This window comes from Nicotiana tabacum, chromosome 24 (genome assembly GCF_000715075.1).
Source record: "Nicotiana tabacum cultivar K326 chromosome 24, ASM71507v2, whole genome shotgun sequence".
In the NCBI taxonomy this organism is placed as follows: domain Eukaryota; kingdom Viridiplantae; phylum Streptophyta; class Magnoliopsida; order Solanales; family Solanaceae; genus Nicotiana; species Nicotiana tabacum.
Genome location: NC_134103.1, coordinates 83226422 through 83250737, shown reverse-complemented (window position 1 = coordinate 83250737; position 24316 = coordinate 83226422). Strand labels below are relative to the sequence as shown.

The following is a 24316-nucleotide window of genomic DNA, read 5'->3' as shown; positions in this document are numbered from 1 at the left end:
AACCTTGAACCGGGCATTAAAGTTCCCTACACTAGGAGGGATCAAGACAATGTACGAAGAGCAACCGTCCGCAAAGGAAATGTTCGTATTCAATGAAGTACTCCCAGTACCCACTGTTTTGACATCAAAGAACACAGACACGGTTAGGAATAAATAAACTAAATAGCAATCACCGATACCGGACCCGACTAAACTGGAGGAGCAGGTAGTAAGCGAGGATGATGATTATGGAGTCCTAGGTCGTTCATCGCCATGATGATTCCGATGCCACCAAATCAACGGTCGAGGAGCTGGATCAAGTCATATTGATTGAACATTTTCCCGATCAGAAGATATACCTCGGCACGAGGTTAACTCCCGAGCTCAGGAAAAAACTCATTAAATTACATATAGCTAACATAGATTGTTTCGCTTGGTCCCAACTTGATATGAGAGGGATCCTTCCGGAGATAACCACTCATAAGTTGAGTTTGGATCAAAAGTTCCACCTGATTAAACAGAAGAGGAGGCCTCAGTCCGAAGTCAAACATGCATTCATTAAAGATGAGGTATCTAAACTACTTAAAATAAGTTCCATCCGGAAAGTTAAATACCCGCACTGGTTAGCTAACGTAGTGGTAGTATACACTGGTTAGCTAACGTACTTATAGCTAACGAGGTCCTCAGACAAAAGTCATCGGTTATTGTCACTATTGAAAAGAAGAATAACTTTTCTTGGACTCCAGAGTGCCAACGAGCCTTGGAAGAACTTAAATGGTACCTTTCGAGTCCACCCCCTGCTCCATACTTCGAAGGCGGATGAGCATCTGTACCTTTACTTGGCGGTGTCCGAGGTAGCGGTAAGTGGAGTCTTTGTCCAAGAAGAGGAAGGTATGTGATTTCCTATTTATTATGTTAGTATAACTCTAGGCGAGGCCGAAACAAGGTATCCTTACATGGAAAAATTGGTGTTCGCTTTGCTAAGCGCCTACAGAAAGTTAAAGCCATACTTTCAATGCCACCCATAGGCGTCGTAACCTCTTACTCATTGAGGAACATCATGCATAAACCCGAGATCTCAGGCTGATTGGCCAAATGGACAGTCGAAATTAGTGGGTATGATATCGAGTATCGTCCCTGAACCGCCATCAAATCACAAATTTTGGCAGACTTCGTAGCCGGCTTTACGCCGGCCTTAATACTCGAAGTCAAAAGGGAACTATTGTTAACCTCAGGGATTACCTCGGGTTTGGACCCTCTTTACGGATGGTGCATCGAACGCAAAGGGGTCCAGACTCTGCATCGTGCTGAAACCACCTACAGGTAACATAGTTAGGAAATCTATTAGAATTGTGAAATTAACTAACAACGAGGCCGAGTATGATGCCATGATTATAGGTCACAAATTGGCTAAAAGCCTTGGGGCTGAGGTGGTCGAAGCTAAATGTGATTCCCTCCTTGTGGTAAATCAAGTCAATGGGACGTTCGAAGTAAAATAGGAATGGATGCAAAGGTATTTAGACAAATTGTAGGTAACACCATATCAATTCAAGGAATGGACGCTGCAACACGTGCCCCGAGGTCAAAATAGTGAGGTTGATGCCCTAGATAACATGGGATCATCAGTTGAAGATGATGAATTCAGATCTAGTACAGTCGTATAGCTCATAAAGTCGGTGGTGGAAGAAGGCCATGCCGAAATAAACTCAACAAGTTTAACTTGGGATTGGAGGAACATGTACATAGATTATTTGAAGATTGGGAAGTTTCCCTCGGATCCTAAATAAATTAGAGCTCTATGCACGAAGGAGGCTAGGTTTAGCTTTTTCGAAGGAACTCTATTCAGAAGAACATTCGACGGCCTGCTCGCCATATGTTTGGGGCCAGGAGATACCGAATATGACTTGAGAGAAGTTCACGAAGGCACTTAGGGAAACCATTCAGGGGAAGAATCTTTGGTTCGGGAAATAATCAAGGTCCGCTACTACTGGATCGAGATGGAGAGAGATGTGAAGGACTTCGTACGAAGATGTGATGGTCCTGCACCGATGATCCATCAACCCAGAGAGCTACTACATTCGGTTTTGTCCCCATGGTCATTCATGAAGTGGGGAATGGACATCGTCAGTCTCCTACCGTGGGCACCTGGTAAGGGTCAATTCATACTGTTTATGACCAACCTTTCCTAAATGGGTCGAAGCTCAAGCATTCGAGAAAGTCTGGGAAAAAGAAGTCATTGACTTCATTTGCGACCACATAATCTGTTGGTTCGGGATACCGACCGAGATCGTGTGTGATAATGAGAAGCAATTCATCGGCAGCAAGGTAAACAAGTTTTTCCAAGACTACAACATTAAAAAGATACTATCGACACCCTACACCCTAGTGGGAATGGACAAGCAGAACCTACAAATAAGATCATACTCCAAAACCTAAAAAAGAGGTTGACCGATGGCAAAGAGAAATGGAAGGAAATTATGCTCGAAGTCATGTGGTCATACCGTACAACTTCGAAGTCTTGTACCAGGGCCACCCCATTTTCATTGGTGTACGATGCCGAAGCATTAATACCGGTCAAAGTAGGAGAACCGAGCCTCAGGTTCCGATATACGACTGAAGAATCGAACGGCGAGGCCATGAGCACGAGCCTATAACTATTGGATGAAAGGCGTGAGGCTACCTTAGTCCGGTTGGCCGATCAGAAATAGCGGATAGAAAGATATTACAACCGAAGATCCAACCTCCGACACTTAAATATCGAGGACTTGGTGTTTAGAAAAGTAACACTGCAAACCTGAAACCCGAAGGAAGGGAAATTGGGACCAAATTGGGAAGGACCATATAGAGTCGTTGGAATTACAGGCAAAGGCTCATACAAACTCGAAGCAGGAAATGGTGCACAACTACCGAACAACTAGAACGTGACGCACTTAAAGCGGTACTACTGCTAAGGTACAATCTCATTTACTTTTTTATAATATTATGAATCGGAATAACACTTGTAGGCAAAAGCCAACGAAGAATGTGACTATTAGGTCTGAAAGCACACATTGCACTCTTTTTCCCTTGAACCGGTTTTGTCCCAAATGGGTTTTTCGACAAGGTTTTTAACGAGGCAATAGTAAATCGTGCTAACTTAGATTCGAAGGCCGGTCTTAAATTAGAGTCAATGGGCGTATCAACAGTATCCGAGCCCTCTCAAAATCAACCTCGAATATTGGGGGCCATCACCCTCGGGTTAAGGTTCTTAGCAAGGAAAGAAGGAAATTTTGTGCTTGAATAGCTTAGGAAACTTTGTGCTTGAATAACTTAGGCTCGGTTAAGGTTCTTAGCAAGGAAAGAAGGAAACTTTATGCTTGAATAGCTTAGGCTCGGTGGTTAGGATTTATTGTAAGGGACAAACGGTCAAGTGAATCGTGCCCACATAGACCACCTTAGTCGTGATAATGGCTTGAACACGCTTTCGATCATGTACTTTACACACATAAATGAAAGAAAGTTTCCACCTTGCTATTACATGCTTTTTCCTCTTAAAACATAGATCCTACCCTATCCGGGGACTATCAAGCATAAGGGCTACCCCTATTTGGGGATTATCGAGCCTGAGGGCTACCGCTATTCGGGGACTATCGAGCCTAAGGGCTACCCATATTTGGGGACTATCGATCCTAGGAGCTACCCCTATTCCAAGACTATTGAGCCCGAGGGATACCCCTACTCAGGGACTGTCGTCTGAAAAATGTTCGAGCAACTCGGGCTACCAAATATCGAAGGCACAAAGGCACAAAACCTATTACGTAGTGCCAAAACACAAAACGCTATGGCCACCCTAAAAAATGGCACGGAGATGTCTGAAACTCGTAATCAGAACATAAGGCCTTCATAAAAATATAAAACTTGCTAAAAGGTTACCCTCGACAAAAGCATCATCTAAAATCACTTAAGCATCTTGGGAAAACTTCTGGTCACACAAAGTTTTCAAAGCCTCAAGCAAATAAAGTTGCATCAAAGTCAGGCTCTGTTCGGACCTCTGACAAACAAACAACTTATTACTACATTTGATTCTATGCTAAGGCATTAGAAATATTTGCAAGAATAGAAATTATAAAAAAGATACTAAAAAAGTAGAGACTCGAAATTTCCAGAAAGGGAGATTTTATATATTCTGAAATGTATTTACAAAGGCCCAACCAAAAAAGACCTCAGAATAAACAAAAACATAGACAAGGCAAAAACTAAAAAAGTTATAAGGCATTCACGCATGATCTTCACCGAGGCCTGACTCGTCGCCGGAACCATCAGAGCCTTCAGAACCCTCGAAGCCTTCGGCACATTCAGGCTCGAAAAGTCTCTTTGCCTCAGCCTCAAGCTTTATTGCTTCTTCGATCTCGGCCGACAGGTCGAAGCCTCGGGCATGAATCTCTTCGAGGGTCTCCCTTCAGGACAGCCGCCTCATATATTCAACATTAGACTTCAAGCGGGCCTTGGCTGCTTTGATATCGACCTTGTATTAGGCTACTATCTCCTCGGTATCGGCATAGGTTGTCTCCAACTTGGATTTCATTATCGCGTACTCTCTACTGAGGGTGTCCCATTCTGCAACAACCGAGTTCAATTGTGCTCGGAGATCATCGTTCAGCTGAGACCGCTTTTCAGCCTTCTCATTCACCACCCGAAGTTGAACCTCTACCGATGCTAGCTTTGCCTGAGCGGTTTCCTTCTCCGAGACTAGCATGTTCATTTTGCCCTTCCACTCATCGGCTATGGCTTGAATCTCATTCATCTCGATTCAGAGTTTATCGATCTGGTCGATATTCTGTTAGACCTACGAGATTTTGTCGTTGGATACCATGACTAGTTCCTCATTTCTGACTTCAAAGACCCTTACCTTTTCGACCAGATCGACATGTTCTCGCCTCAGGGTTGAAGCTTCGTTCAGAGCTTTATCCAGCTTGGCCTGAAGGTCCTTGACATCCCTGTCTTGTTGCTCGCTGAGGAGCTTGTACATATCCTTCTTTCAAACTTGCTCCTTGAGCTCGAGCTGATTGACCTCGATACGGTACCGGAGAATAATGGTAGTCGTGAGAGATATCAAAACCTAAGCAAAATTCAAGAAGACGTAATGATGCCTTACCTGGTTGATGGTAGGTTATAATCTCATGTTTTAGTCACTTATTGCACTATAATTTACTGCACTTTACTCGTTTTGAGTTTTAATTGATAGTGTTTTGCACTTTTTATGTGTTTTATGCCTTGCATGGCGCGTCGCCCCATGCATCGCGCCTGTGCAATTTTTAAAGAGTGAAAATCCTTTTTCGGCTAGGAGAAGGTGATTTCGTCTGGGCCCGACCCTACTTGGTATAAATACAAGCGCAAAACACACACTTAAATTGTGCTCGCTAGTCAAAGATAGTATAGTATAATATTGTATCCACAGGGATTGGAGTTAAATAATATTATCGTAGTTTGTAGCTAGATTACTATCCAAGATAATCAACAGTTGAGAATTATGTGATTAAAAACTAAAATTACTTAAGAAATCTAGAGCTAATTGACTAATGACAATCGAAGCAAGGCCTAAGCAAAGGAAGATATCAATGGGAGAAAATGGGATTTTGATAGGATATGTGCAAGATAATTGTCTGAAATTTAACTCTAGATAATTCACTTCTAATGTTCAAGTGAGTCTCTCGAATTCACTTAATTATCAGTACAATTGTTTAGTAGAAACTCCTCTCTCGATTAAGTCTCAACCTCTTAATATGAACCAATTTAAGCACTATGAAGATAGGCAAGAATTCGTAGTGGATCGGTCTTTAGGAAAATCTCTTTCGATTATTCTCCTAACTAGGTTTAATCAATGATTCAACTAGCCACTTTCGATTACTTAGAAGAATCTATGAACTCAACCAACAATATAATGCAAAGATATCACAAGTTATGCCTCTTTCGATTACAAGAACAAGTGAATATAAATGCAACAATTAAATCTTCCAAAACGATTCAAATACATAAAAATAGAGTTATAATCCACAAACAATCATCAATACACCAAATCCATCAAAACCCAAAAGGATCTACTCTATAGACATGGATAAGTTCTTCACAAATATAATTAAAGTATAGGAAAATATAGATTCAATCCAAACTCGGATCTTGAGTGAGGAAGGAATGATGAAATCCTTATGCTTGTGTTCTTCCAACTCCTCCTTAGTCTCCTTGGCCTCCTTAGGTCGAAAATCTATCAAAAGACCCGAAAATGGTGTTTTCTCGTGTATTTAAGCCACCCCCAATAAACCCCGGACGAAAATATCCTTTTTTAGCTGAAATGGGATGATACTCTAACAAATTTATACTATCGCGCCGCATGTCACGCCTCACCATGCGATGCGGTAGTGGATATTTCCAGTATGATTTGCAATTTGAGTTCTTGGCAAAATTTGCACTAGCGTGGCGCACAGTGCGTCGCATTAGTGCAAATTTCTCAGAGTACGGATTTTGCTTCGATTCTGACATCCAGACTTGATCCACACGATTCCGGCTTAATCCCTTGGGCTTATAATCTGACTTCAAAGCTCCAAATCTCTCAAATTAGCTCCATAACATCCAGTTTGCTCGGAATCACTCCTACAAGGCATAAAACACACAATAAGTACAATACACTAGCGATTAAAGCTCAAACTCAGTTAAAGTGCAGTAAATTAGAGTGAAATAAGCGACTAAAACATCTAATTATAGCCTACCATCAACACCCCACACTTAAACCATTTCTCGTCCTCGAGCAATCAAACTACACTTTATATAGACATGACCTTTTTAAACAACGGTCATAACTCATCACACCAAGAATAATTAAAATAGATTAAGCACAATACCATAACATCCTAGCCTCAAGATTTAACTCAAAAGTACCACGCATTAATTATAACCCGTTCATTTACTCTAATACAGAGGTCAACGACATTACCTTTCCTTTATGAATCAAGTGCCATCACACAACAATAGAGAGTAGTTGCAAAAATAATAAAGTTTAAGAACAATTAGGAACTCAAGATAGAAAGCATTCACTCACTTTCAGAAGTAATATTCATGTGCTACAGAAGACGTACCATACGCTTTCCCATAATGTATTACTCTACTAATTGAGTTCATTCAGTCAAGGATCAAGTAGGACTTTATTTGGTTGTAATATAGGCTGCGGGATGGGTAGGATATATTTAGATATATTGACTACACCTCCCTAAGCACTTTAATACATACGCTTCATTGTTCAAAACCCCACACTTATGTTAAACCATAACTCCACCCTTACATCAATATATGTCAACTCCCAACTTCTTTAAGCACAAATACATTAAAAATTACCACAGATCAATGAATATTTGCACAACAATGCAACTATATGTTTTTCAATTCACGTGGCTCTTATATTTAATTTTTTTCAAAACAGTGCACCTTTCTCCTTATTTCATTAGTTCCACTCAAAAACCAACCAACACCCCATACTTTAACTTTTACAAAGTTCATAACAATTTTAAGTGCTCAAGAGAGGTAAAATGGGTAAGGCTTGTAATATGGTTGCCAAAGAAATAGGATTATTGGCTCGAAGAGGTTAACTAAGATACATAACAATTAGGTGGGTACAACATATAACTGGTTCAACAAAGAAACGCATATATCACTTTCAAGACTGAATAAAACTACTATTTCGCTTTGCAAACACACGGGGCAAGCTCTAGACATCAAATATAATGCACATAATACACGAAACCTCACACACACATGGCACATAACTCACTCAGGATCGGAATCATCAAGACACACTAGTCAAAGCAGTTAAGCAAAGTTAAGATCGTACCATTTAAGGTGCTTATACAAGAGTCAAAAAATTCAGCCTATGCGTCATAACTAAGGCACTTACTATTCTCAAGGCATAATACAGTCAAGAGATATTGCTTTTATTTCAAATCACAGCACAAGTTTTCCTACTCCTAAAAAAATAAAACTAACTATGCTCGGTTCAAACAAAACCCTTGGAAAAGAACCGCGGCACAAAGAAAAACCAAGGGGGAATTATTATACTACCTAAAGAAAATAATATTTTTTTTTCTTGACTTTATCCCTCAAGAAACATGTCGAATGACATCCATCATCGGGAAAAATAAAAACATTTAACATTTTCAATCAAATGAATTACACAAAAACACATAGACATTTATAAATTCTATACATATATACATCTCCACCCCACACTTTATATTATTTCATGTCCCTATGGCACACAAATAAAAAGAAATAGGTAAGGATAACTTCCCTGAACATCTAGTCGGAGTTTGAGTCGAAGTTGGGCTTCATCCCTCGCGCCCGAACTAGTGCACTTATCCATGTAGATAGCTTCTTCTCAGCCTTCTTGGGGTACACCCCACACTTATCTTTTCCACTCCCTGCAGCCTTCTCTGTCATGCCCTTCACTTTTCATACCACACTAGCAGCTAGCTTCTCCCTTTTTACCCCTGTTTCTACATCCATCTCAAAAGTCACAGTTTTCTCACCTACTCTAAGCATGAATTTTCTATCATGTATATCTAATAATGCTTTACCCGTTGCTAGGAATTGTCTTCCTAGGATGAGGGTGACCTCCTCATTCTCTTCCATATTAACTACTATAAAATCCACAGGAAATACAAACTTATCTACCCGAACAAAGACATCTTCAACTATTCCCTCGGGTATTAGAGTCATTTGGTCTGCCAGCTGCAAAGATATTGGTGCAGACCTTATCTCTCCAATCTCCTTCTCCAGTTTCCTGTAAATAGATAGAGGCATTAAATTAATTGAGGCACTGGAATCACATAGAGACTTATCAAAATTAGTAGTGCCTAAAGAGCAAGGTATTGTAAAACTCCCTGGATCTCCACACTTTTGTGGGAGTTTGTTTTGCAATATTGCACTGCAATACTCTATGAGCTTCACCACTAAGGTCTGTTCTATTTTCCTCTTCTTTGTTAGGATCTCCTTCAAGAACTTGGCATAAGTCGATATTTGTGAGAGCACTTTTGTGAATGGTAGGTTTACATGAACCTTTTTTAGCACATCTAGAAATCTCTTGAACTTCTTGTCCATCTTTTCTCTACTTAGCTTTTGGGGAAAAGGCAGCGCAAGCATATACTTGCTCGCCTCAGGTTCCTCCCTTCTCGAGTTTTCTTCCTTCTTCTTTTCGACACAACTTTTTAGTTGCTCCCCGCTTTCTTTTTCATGTCTCAGATCTTTTTGGATTGGGGTGAGATCTTTCAACATTTGCCAACTTCTAAAAGTTACAACATTCATTGTTTCTTTGGGATTTCTTTATGTATCAGCCGGGATTGTTCTTGGGTCTCTCTTAGACATTAGAGTAGCTTAGTGCCCAACCTGTCTTTCCAGACTTCGAAAAGATGTACCGAATTTTTTGATAGTTGCATCATGGGCACCAAGCCTCTCATCCGTCTTGATAATGAAGGCCTTCATAAGATCTTCCATGCTAGGTTGATTCGACTGTGGAGATTAATACTGCTGCCTCTGCTGATTTTGAAAACTTGGAGCTCCTTATTCCTGGAATTTGGGGTTGTTTTGTTGCCATGCATTTGCAGTACCCCCATGTGAACTCCATGAAAAATCGGGGTGTCTCTGGCCCATTGAATTAAAATTATAGTTTCCTACATCATTCACTTCCTCCATTGAGGCTTGACACTCAAGAGTAGGGTGTCCTCTTCCACATATATCACAAGCTGTGTGGTGTACATTTTGCATCGAAGCTATGGTTAGCTTTCATATTTCTTTAGCCATAGCATCAAGTTGTACTTGCGCAGATGTAGTAGCATCAATTTGGTGAACACCAATTGATTGTCTTCTTTCCACACTATCAGAGGGCCTCTGATTAGCATCTTCGGATAAGTCATCAGGAATTGTAACTATCTCCTCAGGTGTATTCTTCATAAAGGGTCCTCCAACTGCATTGCTCAATGTTCTATGAGAGGTTGGTGTCAATTCATCCCAAATATCCTGGAGTTGCATCCAGAGTTCAATTCCGCTATGTTGACACCTCCTAACTATCTCCTTAAACCTCTCCCATGCTTCAAAAAGTAGTTTTATTCTCTTTGTGGCAGAAGTTATGGATTTCTCTTCTACACTTAACCGTCTTAGCTGAGGAGAAATATTTATCAAGAAATTTTCTGGTCATTTCCTCCCATGTTCTAATTGATCCATTTGGTAAGTGATGTGCCGGAGAATTTCGGCACTTTTGACACCGATTACATAAACTTTAGCTCGTCTTTCAAAGAATTTTTAGTTAATTCTTATGAAGTTTTGGTGTTTTGTAGTGCATGCGACTTGAAGACCCAAAAACATGAAAAAGAATTCAAAAAGCCACAAAAGGGAAGGAATGCTGCAAGTATGCGACCACAGAAGTAATATGCGGAGCGCATAAATACCGCAAACTGAAGCAGATTTTTGGCCAACTGAAGAGAAGAATGTGTGGTCCATTATGCGGTCTCATAACACTTCTGCGAACCGCATAATGACCACACAATTGCAATTGAAGAATCTGCGTAGCACTTCTATGATGCAAAATGCGGTCGCATAACCGATATGCGGACCGCATAACGGAAATGCGGTGGAAATCTGGGCTTGAAGATCTGAAATTCTGTGATGCAAGTGTCAACTATGCGGACCGCATACATGGTATGCGACCATTATACGATCGCAGAAGTGCTCTGCAGGGGCATTTTTGTCAAATCTTGACCCCAACTTTTAGTCCACTATAAATAGATTTACTAGGGTTTTTGTGGGTCATTGAGTCAGAAAAAAAGGCTACCTTTAGAGCAATGAATGCACCTTTGTTTTGGAAGCTTTTGAAGAAAGAATCTTGTAACATTGTAAGCTTTATGACTTCATTTATTGCTTTGTTCTTGGATTCTAGTATGAGTAGCTAGTTTTAACTACTAAGGTTGTGGACCCTAAATGGGTGTAATGTTAATGAGTGTTTACCATTATATATATATATAAAATGATTGGTTGGTATTTATTCATTTCTCATGCTTCATTTAATTTATTCAGTTCTTATACCTCATGTATTGTTAGTGGTTGCAAACATTAACTAATTCCATTTCACTCTATCTTTACTTGGAAAAGTGGGTTAGGGTTTAGTAGAATTGAATATCAAAAACTCAAGGCTTTAAACCTTGTTTAATAGAATCGCCTAGGAATAAGTGGGTTCTAGTTGGCATAAATTGGTTATTTTTAATTACAAATCTTTTATATTTTGGAAAATCTTAAAGAGAAGATATTACCCAACTATTGGGAAATATTGGGTAGTCACTTATAAACCATTTGCTATCAAAGGACTTTCCATTAGAAATATATCATATTAACACTGATAGCATTACATTCCATCGATGGGGACACAACCTTGGTTTCCTTAATCAAATTAAATACATTCTCACAATACAATAGTCTTCTTTATTATATAGAATCACAACACCATTTTTAAACTAGCAGAATAGAATTACGACTTAAGTCAAGTTTTACACTATTTAAGTAATCGGTTTACACCTATTCCCTGTGGTATTCGACCCTAAACTAGTCGGGTTACTATATTTGACATCGACCGCCTTACACCATTTATTTAGATGTAATTTGAGTGCATCAGTAAGCTTCGAATCCACTACTTCGCATCATCTTTAAGTGAAAAGGGGAATGCCCTTAAATACACTACATGACACAACTCAATGAGATGGAATGCCTCTGAGAGTGCAGCCATGTATAAGGAAAGAATGAAGTTTGTTCATGAAAAGAACATCTTAAAGCGGGAATTCAAATCCGATGACTTGGTCTTACTCTTCAACGTAAGACTCAAGTTATTTCCGGGCAAACTCAAATTCAAATGGTCTGGCCCGTTCAAAGTTGTAAATGTGTCCCCTTATGGTGCTATCGAATTGGAGTCGGAGGACGGGACTCAAACTTTCAAAGTAAATTGCCAACGGGTTAAGAATTACCTTGGCACCACAGGAGAAAAGCACCTAGTAGAACAAATTGCTCTCAAGGATAGTCCTACACCAACCACTGAGTAGCCCAAACGGGATCGACATCGTCGTGCCGCGACGTTAAATCAAGCGCTTCTTGAGAGGCAACCCATGTGTGGTAACACTCTTTTGTTAGTTTTTCATTTATGTAGGTTTAGTTGTTATTGTTGAGAAGGTTGACATGTGTGTTAGAATGCAGGTAGTCCAAAATACCATGAACAGGGTGCACGTACTGAGGTAATTGAAGGAAAGAAGGGTTTGTGGTTTGCGGCAACTATGCGGTCGCATAATTACTTTGCGAACTGCATAGTGGTCGCAAACATAGTTAGAGAAATTGGCAAGATGGGTCTGCAAAAATGCGGTAAGGTTTCAGATTTTGCGGCCCGTGTAACAACTATGCGACCATAGAAATCGTCGCAAAATAAAGTTTGGGCAACCCAGTCCTTAATCCACCGCATAACACATATGCGACAACATAATGTGTTATGCGATCCACTTTCCCACCGTAAAATGCTCAGGTATAACACCCTAAACCTTCCGCATACCTTCACTCTCACTCACACTCGAACACTGTGCAACACACACAAAATCAAAAACAAAGAGAAATAGAAGAAAAAGCCAAAATCATTCGAATCACACAAAAAATCACATAACAAGGATCAGCATTGCGGAAAGATTCACCTCGTTCACATCTCAAAATTAATTTTTATCTTGCTCAGACATCTGGTATGTGATTCTCTTTCCTCTTTCTCGTGGTTATGTTGCATAATATCAATTACTTGAACTCATTTCCTCTACTTTCCTCTCAAACCTTTGCTGTGGGGACCTGGGTGGGAGATTCGTGGGTCATTGTTTTACATTCGAGTGGGGTTTGACCAATTTTGACTGAGGAAGACGACCTTTGCGGTCCGCATAATAGGTTTGTGGTCAGCAAAGTCATCGCAAACTGGATCCCTAGGTGGCCTGGTACAACGTGATTCTGCGATGGAGTATGCGGCTGCAAACTCATTTTGCGGACCGCAAAGCTGCCGCAAACATGGTCAGAAACAATTGTTATTCTAGTGAGCAGAAATGCGACCGTTTTCGTGATCGCATAATTATTTGCCTCTTGTGTGTTGTAATTCTGCGATGTGTTTGCGGTTCGCAAAGTGGTTATGCGATCACATAACCCATCGCAAAAGTTGTTTGTTTTATTCATTTTCTCTCAATGTGATTCATTCATTTTTTTTATTTTTTTTTTGACAGTAATGGCACCAAAAAAGTCTCTCTCATTGCGATCACCTCCCGCTCGAGGAAACAAATGAGCTGCTGCACTGAGCCGACAAGCCCAGCAATCAAAATGCCCAAGGCCTAAAAGAGCCCGAAGCACTTCTGAGCACTCCTCACAATTTGAAGAGGAGGAGGCACAGACTGATCTCATGCCATACGTTGACTTGCATGCTGAAACACGATGGAAGAGTGGGGAAGATCATAGATTTTTGGTCGTAGGCTCGTGGAATCTGTACATAAATGGGCTAGCAAAGATAAAGATTCTTGAAGATAAGAAACTAAGCCTAAACTGTCTAAAAGAGAAACCCTCATGTGATTGAAAACTTAATAAAGAGGTAATGAGAGTTCTTCAATGAAGTCCAGGAGGAGAATAACGAGACACTCACAAGGGAATTCTATGTTGCTTATGCTGCCTCCACAAATGCTGAGCAGAAGCAGAACCGGGTATTCTTGCAATCTGCCCAAGTTCGAGGGGTCCAAGTACTCTGTGATGCCGTATCCATAAATGACATATATTTTCAGGATTGGTCGTTAGGCACGGCTGAGTATAATGCAACACTTGCCAATAAATAATTCGAGCGTGCTTGGGTGGATTCCGTTATAGACAAGGGAACCCCCTCATGGATAGTTCCGTGCCAAAAGATTCACAAGTAGGATCTCACTCAGGAGGGCCGATATTGGCTCAGTTTTGTCTGCTCCCGTATGATACCTACGAGAAATGAAACAGACATAAATATCGAAAAGGCAATCCTCATTGCATTCATCATGAAGGGCATAAAGGTTTATGTGGGCGAAATTATATTCAAGGAGATTGGGATCAGAGCGAATCAGAAAGAAACATCACTTCCTTTCCCGTGTTTGATCACTACTCTGTGTAAAGCTGTGGAAGTGCCTCCTATTCCCAAACATGACCGCATTGAAAACACTCTCCAAGATATTGATATCACTCGGATTAGTGATGTCGCAGACAATGTGGTGGACATCCCACTAGAGACTTCACTAAATCCTCCATCAGACTTAGCAGCACTTGCTGCTCCATCACTGCATGACACTCCCTCCGTACTAGCCACCTCCATATCCACTTCTAAGTCAAGCACTGCACAGCTACCTACTACCTTACCAGCACTATCAAAGCTAGGTTTACTAGCCCAACATGCCAATGCCAAGGTAGACAGACCGACAAAGGAACTCCCAGCTCTTATTAGGCAAGCACTGGCCCCTATCCAAGCCTCAGTGTGCGTTTTTCAACAACAGCATCAATCCTATAAAGATCGCCTCAAGCACTTTGAAGTGCGACTTGAAAGGGTCGAGAGAGGCGAAGCTGGAGATATTCCTAAACTCCAACAGGATGTCGCAGAGCTGAAATCAGAACTACACAAGATGCAAAATTTGGAGTTTGACTTGATCTCCCTTCTCCCGGAGGAAGGTGAGCAGGGCACTGGAAATTCCCATGTTCCGAGCTTGGACGTGGATTTCACAAACCTTATGACAGCTCTAGAAGCTCAAGGTACTGAGACTTCAAAGGCTCAGGATTCCATTAAACACATCGCCACTCCTTCAGATGAGGGATCCGGAGAGTCTGAGGGGGAGAGTGATGAGGGAGACACTGAAGCGGAGGAAACTGATGAGGAGGCATTGGTTGAGGAGACTTAGGATCAACAGAACAATAGAGGCAAATAAGTTGTAGTCTCTACAGATATACATGATGAAGAGGAAGCATATGTGCAAACAGCAATTGCACACTCTATTGCGGACATGGTCGCAAAGGCAAATCCATCGACCATGCAGCCATCGATGGGAGAGGCTAGCAGCTCCCAGGTTCTAGTCCCAGCCTCACAGCAGGTGGATCTTCCTGTTCCAGCCTTAGAGACCACCACTCATTCTGAGGTCCCATATGTTGCTGCAACAGTGCCAGCAGTTGATCCCACAGTTGCCCCCGCTGCTTCAGTCCCTCTGAGTGCCTAGTGCACCCCAGGAAGCCCCTAAACTTTGCTTTTACATTCTCTATGCATTGGGAACATCGCATGCCTTTTAGTTGGGGGTGGGGTAGTCATATTTTGTGTAAACATTATACATAAACTCTTTTCTTTAATAGTATAGATTGGTAGTTAGCAATGAATTCCCCCTTGTTTTTTCTACACTGGGTTCTTTTCCAAGGGTGTAATAGTAGAACCGCGGTAGTAGCATAAAAGGTTTTGACTTGTTTGGTGTTGATTGTTCTAGCTTCAAGCATGTATTGAATTTTTGTGAATAAATGGTACCCTTCCTTCTTTTGTATATATCTAAATAAAAAGGGTAATGGTTAGTCATTCTTGTGAACTTGAGGCTCGCTCTCTGACTTTATGCTTACTCAGAATCTTACATGTCATGTAATGAAGGCTTTGAGTTGCCTTGCATTCACTTGAGGGCTGAAACTATGTTGAGTCGAACAGTTCATGCTTTGTGAGTGAGTGAGGATTTGTATAAATAATGCATATGCTTAACTTGTGATGTCTAGAACTTTCCTGCTTGACTTCTTAGTGCAAATCTCAGGTTAATGATTGGGTGCTGAAATGATCTTAGGTTATCTTTGTGTCTACTAGCTAATTTTGACCAAATTGACCTCCTTAGTACATAAATTACCCTAGTTACCCCCGTTGAGCCGTTAACCTTTTATTTGGCTACCACATTACAAACTTTTATCCCGTTGTGAAATAATTTCTTCTTTCGAACCCATCCCTCCTTGAACGAGTAAGAATGAGGCTAAAAGCCTAAGTTGAGGGTGCTGGTAAAAAGTGAAAATTGGTAACCTCAAAGTTGTATATATGAAGAAACTCAAGCTCCGAAAACTCGTTGGTTTGTGGTATTCTTAGTTCCTTAAAAGTTCCGCTTAATGGCAATGGGGGTGTGCAATTCATCAGGTGCAATCAGCAATGCCCCTACTCAATACTCATTTTGATTTATCGTGCCATCAAAGTCAAATTTGAGAAAACGAGCGGAGTCATGTAGAAACCGAAGAAATACTTTGAGGTGGTTCTATGTCGGTAACTCGAGGTCCATAAGTGCTATGTAGTAAAGAAGAAAAATGTATGTAGAGTTTAAGGAGGGTATAGCCACTACATTCCCAAATATTCATCCAACCCATCCCGAAGTCCTTGGTGATCTATAGCCAATCATTCTTGAGATAGCAGCAAGTTAAAATAAGGGCAAGCGTATGGACTGATACTTGTAGCAAGTAGCTTTCGTTCCGAGTGCAAGAGTGTTTTGATTGCATCCCCTGTACATATGTGTGAGTGGGGGATTTTCTTTGTTGTGAGCGCGCATGAATTGCAAGATTTAGCAGAAGTTAGGTTCTTGAAGTAGAATACAAGTGCACACATAGTTGTGAGTAGCATTTTGTCATTTTGGTTGAGGCTCGAAGTTCACAAGTTTATTAGTCGAATTGTTAAATGATAGTTGTCTTCCATGAAGGGTAAATAAAAGAAGTTACATGCTTGTTAGCTGACAGTTAAAATCATCTACAATCACTATTGTTTTGTGACATGTCAGAAATCGAAGTAGTATATGATAGGATAATTTCGTTTTAGTTGCTTGAGTACAAGCAAGAGTTTAAGTTGGGGTGTTTATGTGCCGTAGAATTTCGGCACTTTTGATACCAATTATATAGACTTTAGCTCGTCTTTCAATGTATTTTTAGTTAATTCTTATGAAGTTTTGGTGTTTGGTAGTGCATGAGACTTGAAGACCAAAAACCATGGAAAAGAAGTCAAAAAGCTACAAAAGGGCAGGAATGCCGCAAGTATGCGACCGTAGAAGTAATATGCGGACCGCATAATTACCGCAAACTGAAGAAGATTTTTGGCCAACTGAAGGGAAGAATATGCGGTCCATTATGCGTTCGCATAACACTTCAGCGAACCGCATAATGATCGCACAATTGCAATTGAAGAATCTGCATAGCACTTCTGCGATGAAAAATGCGATCGCATAACTGATATGCGGACCGCATAATGGAAATGCGGTGGAAATCTGGGCTTGAAGATCTGAAATTCTGCGATGCAAGTGTCAACTATGCGGACCGCATACATGGTATGCGACCATTATGCGGTCGCAGAAGGGCTCTGCAGGGGCATTTTTATCAAATCTTGACCTCGACTTTTAGTCTACTATAAATAGATTTACTAGGGTTTTTGTGAATAATTGAGTCAGAAAAAGAGGCTACTTTTAGAGCATTGAATGCACCATTGGTTTGGAAGCGTCTGAAGAAGGAATCTTGTAACTTTGTAAGCTTTATGACTTCATTTATTGCTTTGTTCTTGGATTCTAGTATGAGTAGCTTGTTTTAACTACTAAGGTTGTGGACCCTAAATGGGTATAATGTTAATGGGTGTTTACCATTAAATATAAATAAATATATATATATATATATATATATATATATATATATATATATATATATATATATATATATATATATATATATATATATATATATATAATGGTTGGTTGATATTTATTCAGTACTTATGCTTCATGTATTGTTAGTGGTTGCAAACATTAACTAATTCCATTTCACTCTATCTTTACTTGAAAAAGTGGGTTAGGGTTTGGTAAAATTGAATATAAAAAACTCAAGGCTTTAAATCTTGTTTAATAGAATTGCCTAGGAATAAGTGGGTTCTAGTTGGCATAAATTGGTTATTTTTAATTACAACTCTTCTATATTTGGGAAAATCTTAAAGAGAAGATATTACCCAACTATTGGGAAATATTGGGTAGTCACTTATAAACTATTTGCATATCAAAGGACTTTCCATTAGAAATATATCATATTAACACTGATAGCATTACATTCCATCGATGGAAACACAACCTTGGTTTCCTTAATCAAATTAAATACATTCTCACAATACAATAGTCTTCTTTACTACACAGAATCACAACACCATTTTCAAGCTAACAGAATAGAATTACGACTTAAGTCAAGTTTTACACTATTCAATTAATCATTTCATACCTATTCCCTGTGGGATTCACCCCCAACCTAGTTGGGTTACTATATTTGATATCGACCGCCTTACATTATTTATTTAGGTGTAATTTGAGCGTATCAAATTTTGGCACTGTTGTTGGGGAATGCGATTTTGAAATTACTATTTAATGTTTGCTTTACTTTACGTCTTTTTCTATTCCATCACACTTTGCTTGCTTTGCTTGGTGTGCTAGGTAAACATCGCAAAGTATGAAGAAGAAGAAGAAGAAGAAGAAGAGAATCCTTTTGCGGATATAGATGAGTATATCGAGGATACAAATGCCATTGTCTCTCCACGAGTTGATGTTGCTACCTTCAAGGTGGAACATGGTTTGATCCTAATGCTTAAAGCAGAGGGGTTTTTCAGAAATTCTACCTATGATAATCTGACACAACATCTTAGAAACTTTTTGGGTGTGTGTGCGATGCACAAGAAGAACAACGTGTCAGATGATGCCCTAAGACTGAGGGTATTCAAGTACTCATTAGATGGAGAAGCGAGGAAATGGATCCAAAATCTACCACCTCATTCCATTCATTCTTGGCATGAGCTCGTCCGAGCTTTCCTAGCTAAATGGTTCCCACAAAGCAAGAAGTCTGAGCTCAGAGATAAAAGTTTCTTCTTCAAGCAACTACTAGGGGAACACCTATATGAGGCATGCGATCGATTCAAACTATATCTAGTGAGGTCGTCGAATCATGGTTTTTCGAATACAATCTTGTTGGAGAAGTTTTACATGGGTTTGGATCCGTTGAACCAATCCATAGCCAAAAATGTGGCGGATGGATCTTTTATGGACAAAACATTTACAAGGGTCACACAAATCCTTGACAAGATGGCAAAACATAATCAAGCTTGGCACTTGGAAGATACCAAGGGTGGAATTGCATACGGTACTCCTTTTTTGACCAACATGATTAAAGAGAACCAAAAGAGAGATCAAGTAATTGTCGGGCTTGCCACCAACATTAATGTGTTAACCAAGATGTTCACTGAAAGCCAAACAAAAAAGATAAATGATGTGGAAGATGTGCAACTCTTGTCAAACGAAGATTGCGAGGAAGAAAATTATGTCCATAATTCTCAAGGCGGTTACCAAAGACAATCCTACCAAGGTCCCGGACAACAAAATCAATGGAGGCCTAACCTGAAAGGGCAAGGCCATCAAAAGTGGTGAAATGATCAAGGTGGTTCAAGTCAAGGTAATTGGAGTAACAACAACAACAACTATTCAAACTGGAGTTCAAACCCCTATGTTCCACCAAAGGGTCAATAATCTAGCTCTTCGCATTATAAGAAAAGTTCTTCAAATGAGTCCAAATTGGAGAATATTCTTGAAAGAGTATTGCAAAATCAAGAAAGAAACAACACTTCAATGGAGAACATGGTCGAACTTGTGGGGTCACGCACCGCATCCATACAAAAGCTGGAAATGCAAATGAGAGATCTATCAAGAGAGCAAAATCCGAAGCAAAAGGGCGCACTCCCAAGTGACACAATTGCAAACCTAAAAGTTAATGGGAGTGGACCGACTTCTTATTATATGGCAATCACAACTCGAAGCGGGAAAGTACTTCAAGGAGAGAATGAACAAATGGTTGAAGTGAATGATCTTGAACAAGAGGTTGAGGTGCCAATTATTGTTGAAGTTAAAAAGCTCCCAAAAGAAGTGAAAGTCGAAGAAGTGAACCGTGAAGAGGTCAAGGAAAAGGTAAAAGAGGCACCAAAAGCTCTAGCACTAATTCCTAGACCTCCCCTTCATTTCCCTCAAAGACTTTCTAGGAAGGTTGATGATAGCAAACTCGAGAAATTCTATGACATTCTCAAGCAATTATCGGTGAACATTCCATTTATAGAAGCATTTCAAGAGATGTCGGGTTTTGCTAAATACTTGAAGGACTTTATCACCAAGAATAAACCCACCAAGAATGAAGTGGTGAAAATGACTCACCGGGTTAGTTCCATCATTGCAACAACTATCGTTCAAAAGAAAGAAGACCCGAGAGCCTTCACCATTCCATGCACTATTGGGTTGAGAGATTTTGCAAGATCTCTTTGTGATAATGGGGCTAGCATCAACTTGATGCCTCTTGCTATTTACAAGCAAGAGGGGTTAGGTAGGCCGCTGCCTACAAGCATGAGGTTGCAAATGGTTGATCGTTCAATCAAGAGATTGGTGGGGATTATTGATGATGTCCTTGTGAAAGTGGGAAAGTTCCTCCTTCCCGCCGATTTGTGATCCTTGATTGTGCTGTTGATAAAGAAATCCCTATCATATTAGGGAAACCATTCCTTGCTACCGGAGGAGCACTTATGGATTCAGAACGAAATGAGATCAAGTTATGAGTTAATGATAAAGAGGTAAACTTTTAAGCGAGTAAGGGTATGAATTTGCCACATGTATATGAGAGCATCTCAGTCATTGATGTTGTTGATGAGGTAGAAGGTGCAATTTATATGAAAATGGAAGAAGAATGCCTTGGTGAGGCTTTGCCGGCTATATTGGTGAATTTTGATGGTGAAGAAATGGAGGGGTCCATGGAATCGATGAATGCATTAGAAGGACGTGGGTCCTACGCTTATGCACCAAAGAAACTTTCTCTTGACTTATAGAATAGAGTCACTCCCCCCGCCAAGCCTTCAATTATTGAGCCGCCACAACTTGAGCTCAAGCCACTTCCACCGCACTTAAGGTATAAATTTCTTGGCTCTAATGATACTTTACCAGTAATCGTTTCTTATTTGGTGAATGATGTGCAGGTAGATCATTTGTTGAATGTCCTAAGGGAACACCGACAAGCCATTGGGTGGACAATAGCGGACATCTGAGGGATTCCCGCCGGAATTTTTGAGCACAAGATACAATTGGAGCAAGAAAGTAAACCTAGCATGGAGCATCAAAGACGGTTAAACCCTTCCATGCAAGAGGTGGTGAAGAAAGAAATCATCAAGTGGTTAGATGCCGGGGTAGTTTACCCCATTACCGATAGTTCTTGGGTGAGCCCGGTGCAATATGTGCCGAAGAAAGGATGCATGACCGTAATCCAAAACGAGAACAATGAGCTCATCCCAATGAGAACTGTGAATGGATGGAGAGTTTGCATAGATTACCGGAAGCTCAACAGTGCTACTTGCAAAGACCATTTCCATATGCCTTTTATTGATCAAATGCTTGATCGGCTAGCGGGAAGGTCATTTTATTGCTTCTTGGATGGATATTCGGGCTATAACCAAATCAATATTGCCTTGGACGATCAAGATAAGACAACGTTCACATGCCCATATGGGACTTTTGCCTTTAGCCGTATGCCATTCGGGCTATGCAACGCCCCGACTACCTTTCAACAGTGCATGATGTCAATCTTCTCAGACATGGTGGAAGATTTCCTAGAGGTGTTTATGGATGACTTCTCTGTAGTGGGTGATTCCTTTGAGCATTGTCTTGACAACCTTAGACAAGTGCTCAAAACATGTGAAGAAACAAACCTTGTGCTAAACTGGGAGAAGTGCCACTTCATGGTGGACGATGGAATTGTTTTGGGCCACAAAATTTCCAAACAAGGCATAGAGGTTGACCGAGCAAAGATTGAAATCATTTCCAAGCTTCCTCCACCCACTTCAGTAAAAGGTGTCCGGAGCTTTTTGGGGCACGCTGGCTTCTATAGGCGTTTTATCAAGGACTTCTCCAAAATTACAAATCCCATGTGCAAGCTCCTTGAAAAATATGCAAAGTTTGTATTTGATGAGAAGTGTATCAAAGCTTTTGAGGAATTGAAAGAAAAGCTCATCATGGCACCTATTATCGTCACACCCGATTGGTCCCTTCCATTTGAACTCATGTGTGACGCCAGTGGTGTAGCTATTGGGGAGGTTCTTGGTCAACAGCATAAAAAACTCCTTCACCCTATCTACTATGCAAGCAAGACACTCAATGGTGCTCAAATGAATTATACTGTGACTGAGTAAGAACTTTTTGCCCTTGTCTATGCGTTTGAAAAATTTCAGGCCTATTTGTTGGGGTCCAAAGTGATAGTTTACACTTATCATGCTGCTCTTCACTATCTTATGGCAAAGAAGGATGCCAAACCAAGATTGATTCGGTGGGTCCTTTTGTTGCAAGAGTTTGACTTTGAAGTCAAGGATCGAAAAGGGATGGAAAATCAAGTTGCGGATCACCTATCTAGGCTTGAAGAGGCAGGGAGGCCAAAAGAGAACCTTAAAATCAATGATGCCTTTCCAGATGAGCACATATTGGCATTGTATAGCACGTTCGCTCCTTGGTTAGTGACCTTGCTCCCGATGGATTAGAAGCTTATCAAAAGAAAAAGTTCTTGCTGGAGTGTAGGCAATACTATTGGGAGGAGCCCTTTTTGTTCCGTATTTCTGCCGACAACATCATTCGGCGGTGTGTTCCGGAAGATAAGGTAATGCTAATTCCCAAGGCATGCCATGACTCCCCAGCTGGGGGCCATCATGGAGGAAACCAGACAACGGCAAAAGTGCTTGAATGTGTCTACTATTGGCCATCGATCTATCATGATGCAAATCAAATAGTTAAGGCAGGCGATAAATGTCAAAGACAAGGGTCAATTTCTAAAAAGCATGAAATGCCTATGAATTGTGTAATGGAGGTCGAGATCTTTGATGTGTGGAGGGTCGACTTCATGGGTCCATTCGTGAGCTCTTATGGCATGACATATATTATGGTGGTTGTGAACTACATCTCCAAATGGGTCGAGGCAGTCGCCTTGCCCAACAATGAGGCAAGGAGTGTGACCGAATTCTTGAAGAAGAACATATTCACGCGGTTTGGTACGCCCAGGGCCATCCTTAGTGATGGTGGTTCTCAATTTTGCAACAAGTCTTTCACCGGGCTGCTCGAAAAGTATGGCGTAAAGTACAAGGTGGACACACCTTATCATCCTCAGTCAAGTGGTCAGGTTGAAGTTTCCAACAGGGAGATTAAAAACATCCTAGCAAAAACTGTCAATGCAAAACGGACCAACTAGTCAAGGAATTTAGATGATGTGTTGTGGGTATATCGCACAGCATTTAAGACCCCCATTGGCACATCACCATACCGGTTGGTTTTTGGTAAGGCGTGTCACTTGCCTGTGGAGCTTGAACACAAAGCCATGTGGGCTCTGAAAAAGTTGAATCTTGACTGGGTCGAAGCTGCTAGCCTAAGAATGACACAACTCAATGAGATGGAAGAATTCTGTCTCCATGCCTATGAGATTGCAGCCATGTATAAGGAGAGAATGAAGTTTGTTCATGACAAGAAGATCTTGAAGCGGGAATTCAAATCTGGTGACTTGGTCTTACTCTTCAACTCAAGACTCAAGTTATTTCCGGGAAAACTCAAATCCAAATGGTCTGGCCCATTCAAAGTTGTAAATGTGTCCCCTTTATGGTGCTATCGAATTGGAGTCGGAGGATGGGACTCGAACTTTCAAAGTATATTGCCAACGGGTTAAGCATTACCCTAGCACCATAGGAGAAAAGCACCTGGTAGAACAAATTGCTCTCAAGGATAGTCCTACACCAACCACTGAGTAGCCCAAACGGGATCGACATCGTCATGCCGCAACGTTAAATCAAACGCTTCTTGGGAGGCTACCCATGTGTGGTAATACTCTTTTGTTAGTTTTTCATTTATGTAGGTTTAGTTGTTATTGTTGAGCAGGTTGGCGTGTGTGTTAGAATGCAGGTAGTCCAAAATACCATGAATAGGGCGCACGTACTGAGGTAATTGAAGGAAAGAAGGGTCTGTGGTTTGCGGAAACTATGCGGTCGTATAATTACTTTGCGAACCGCATAGTGGTCGCAGACACAGTCAGAGAAATTGGCAAGATGGGTCTGCAAAAATGCGATAAGGTTTCAGATTTTGCGGCCCGCATAACTACTATGCGATCGCAGAAATCATCGCAAAATAAAGTTTGGGCAACCCAGTCCTTAATCCACCGCATAACACATATGCAACTGCATAATGTGTTATGC

General features: G+C 40.7%; 1 protein-coding gene across 1 annotated transcript; it reads left to right on the top strand.

Annotated features, from left to right (window-relative positions):
- The first annotated feature begins 19691 nt into the window (after positions 1–19691).
- On the top strand, positions 19692–20555 carry LOC142178268 (uncharacterized). The gene is made up of 2 exons (XM_075247598.1): positions 19692–20252; positions 20307–20555. The coding sequence occupies exons 1-2, from the start codon at positions 19692–19694 to the stop codon at positions 20553–20555; spliced, it is 810 nt and encodes a 269-aa protein (XP_075103699.1).
- The last annotated feature ends 3761 nt before the right edge of the window (positions 20556–24316 follow it).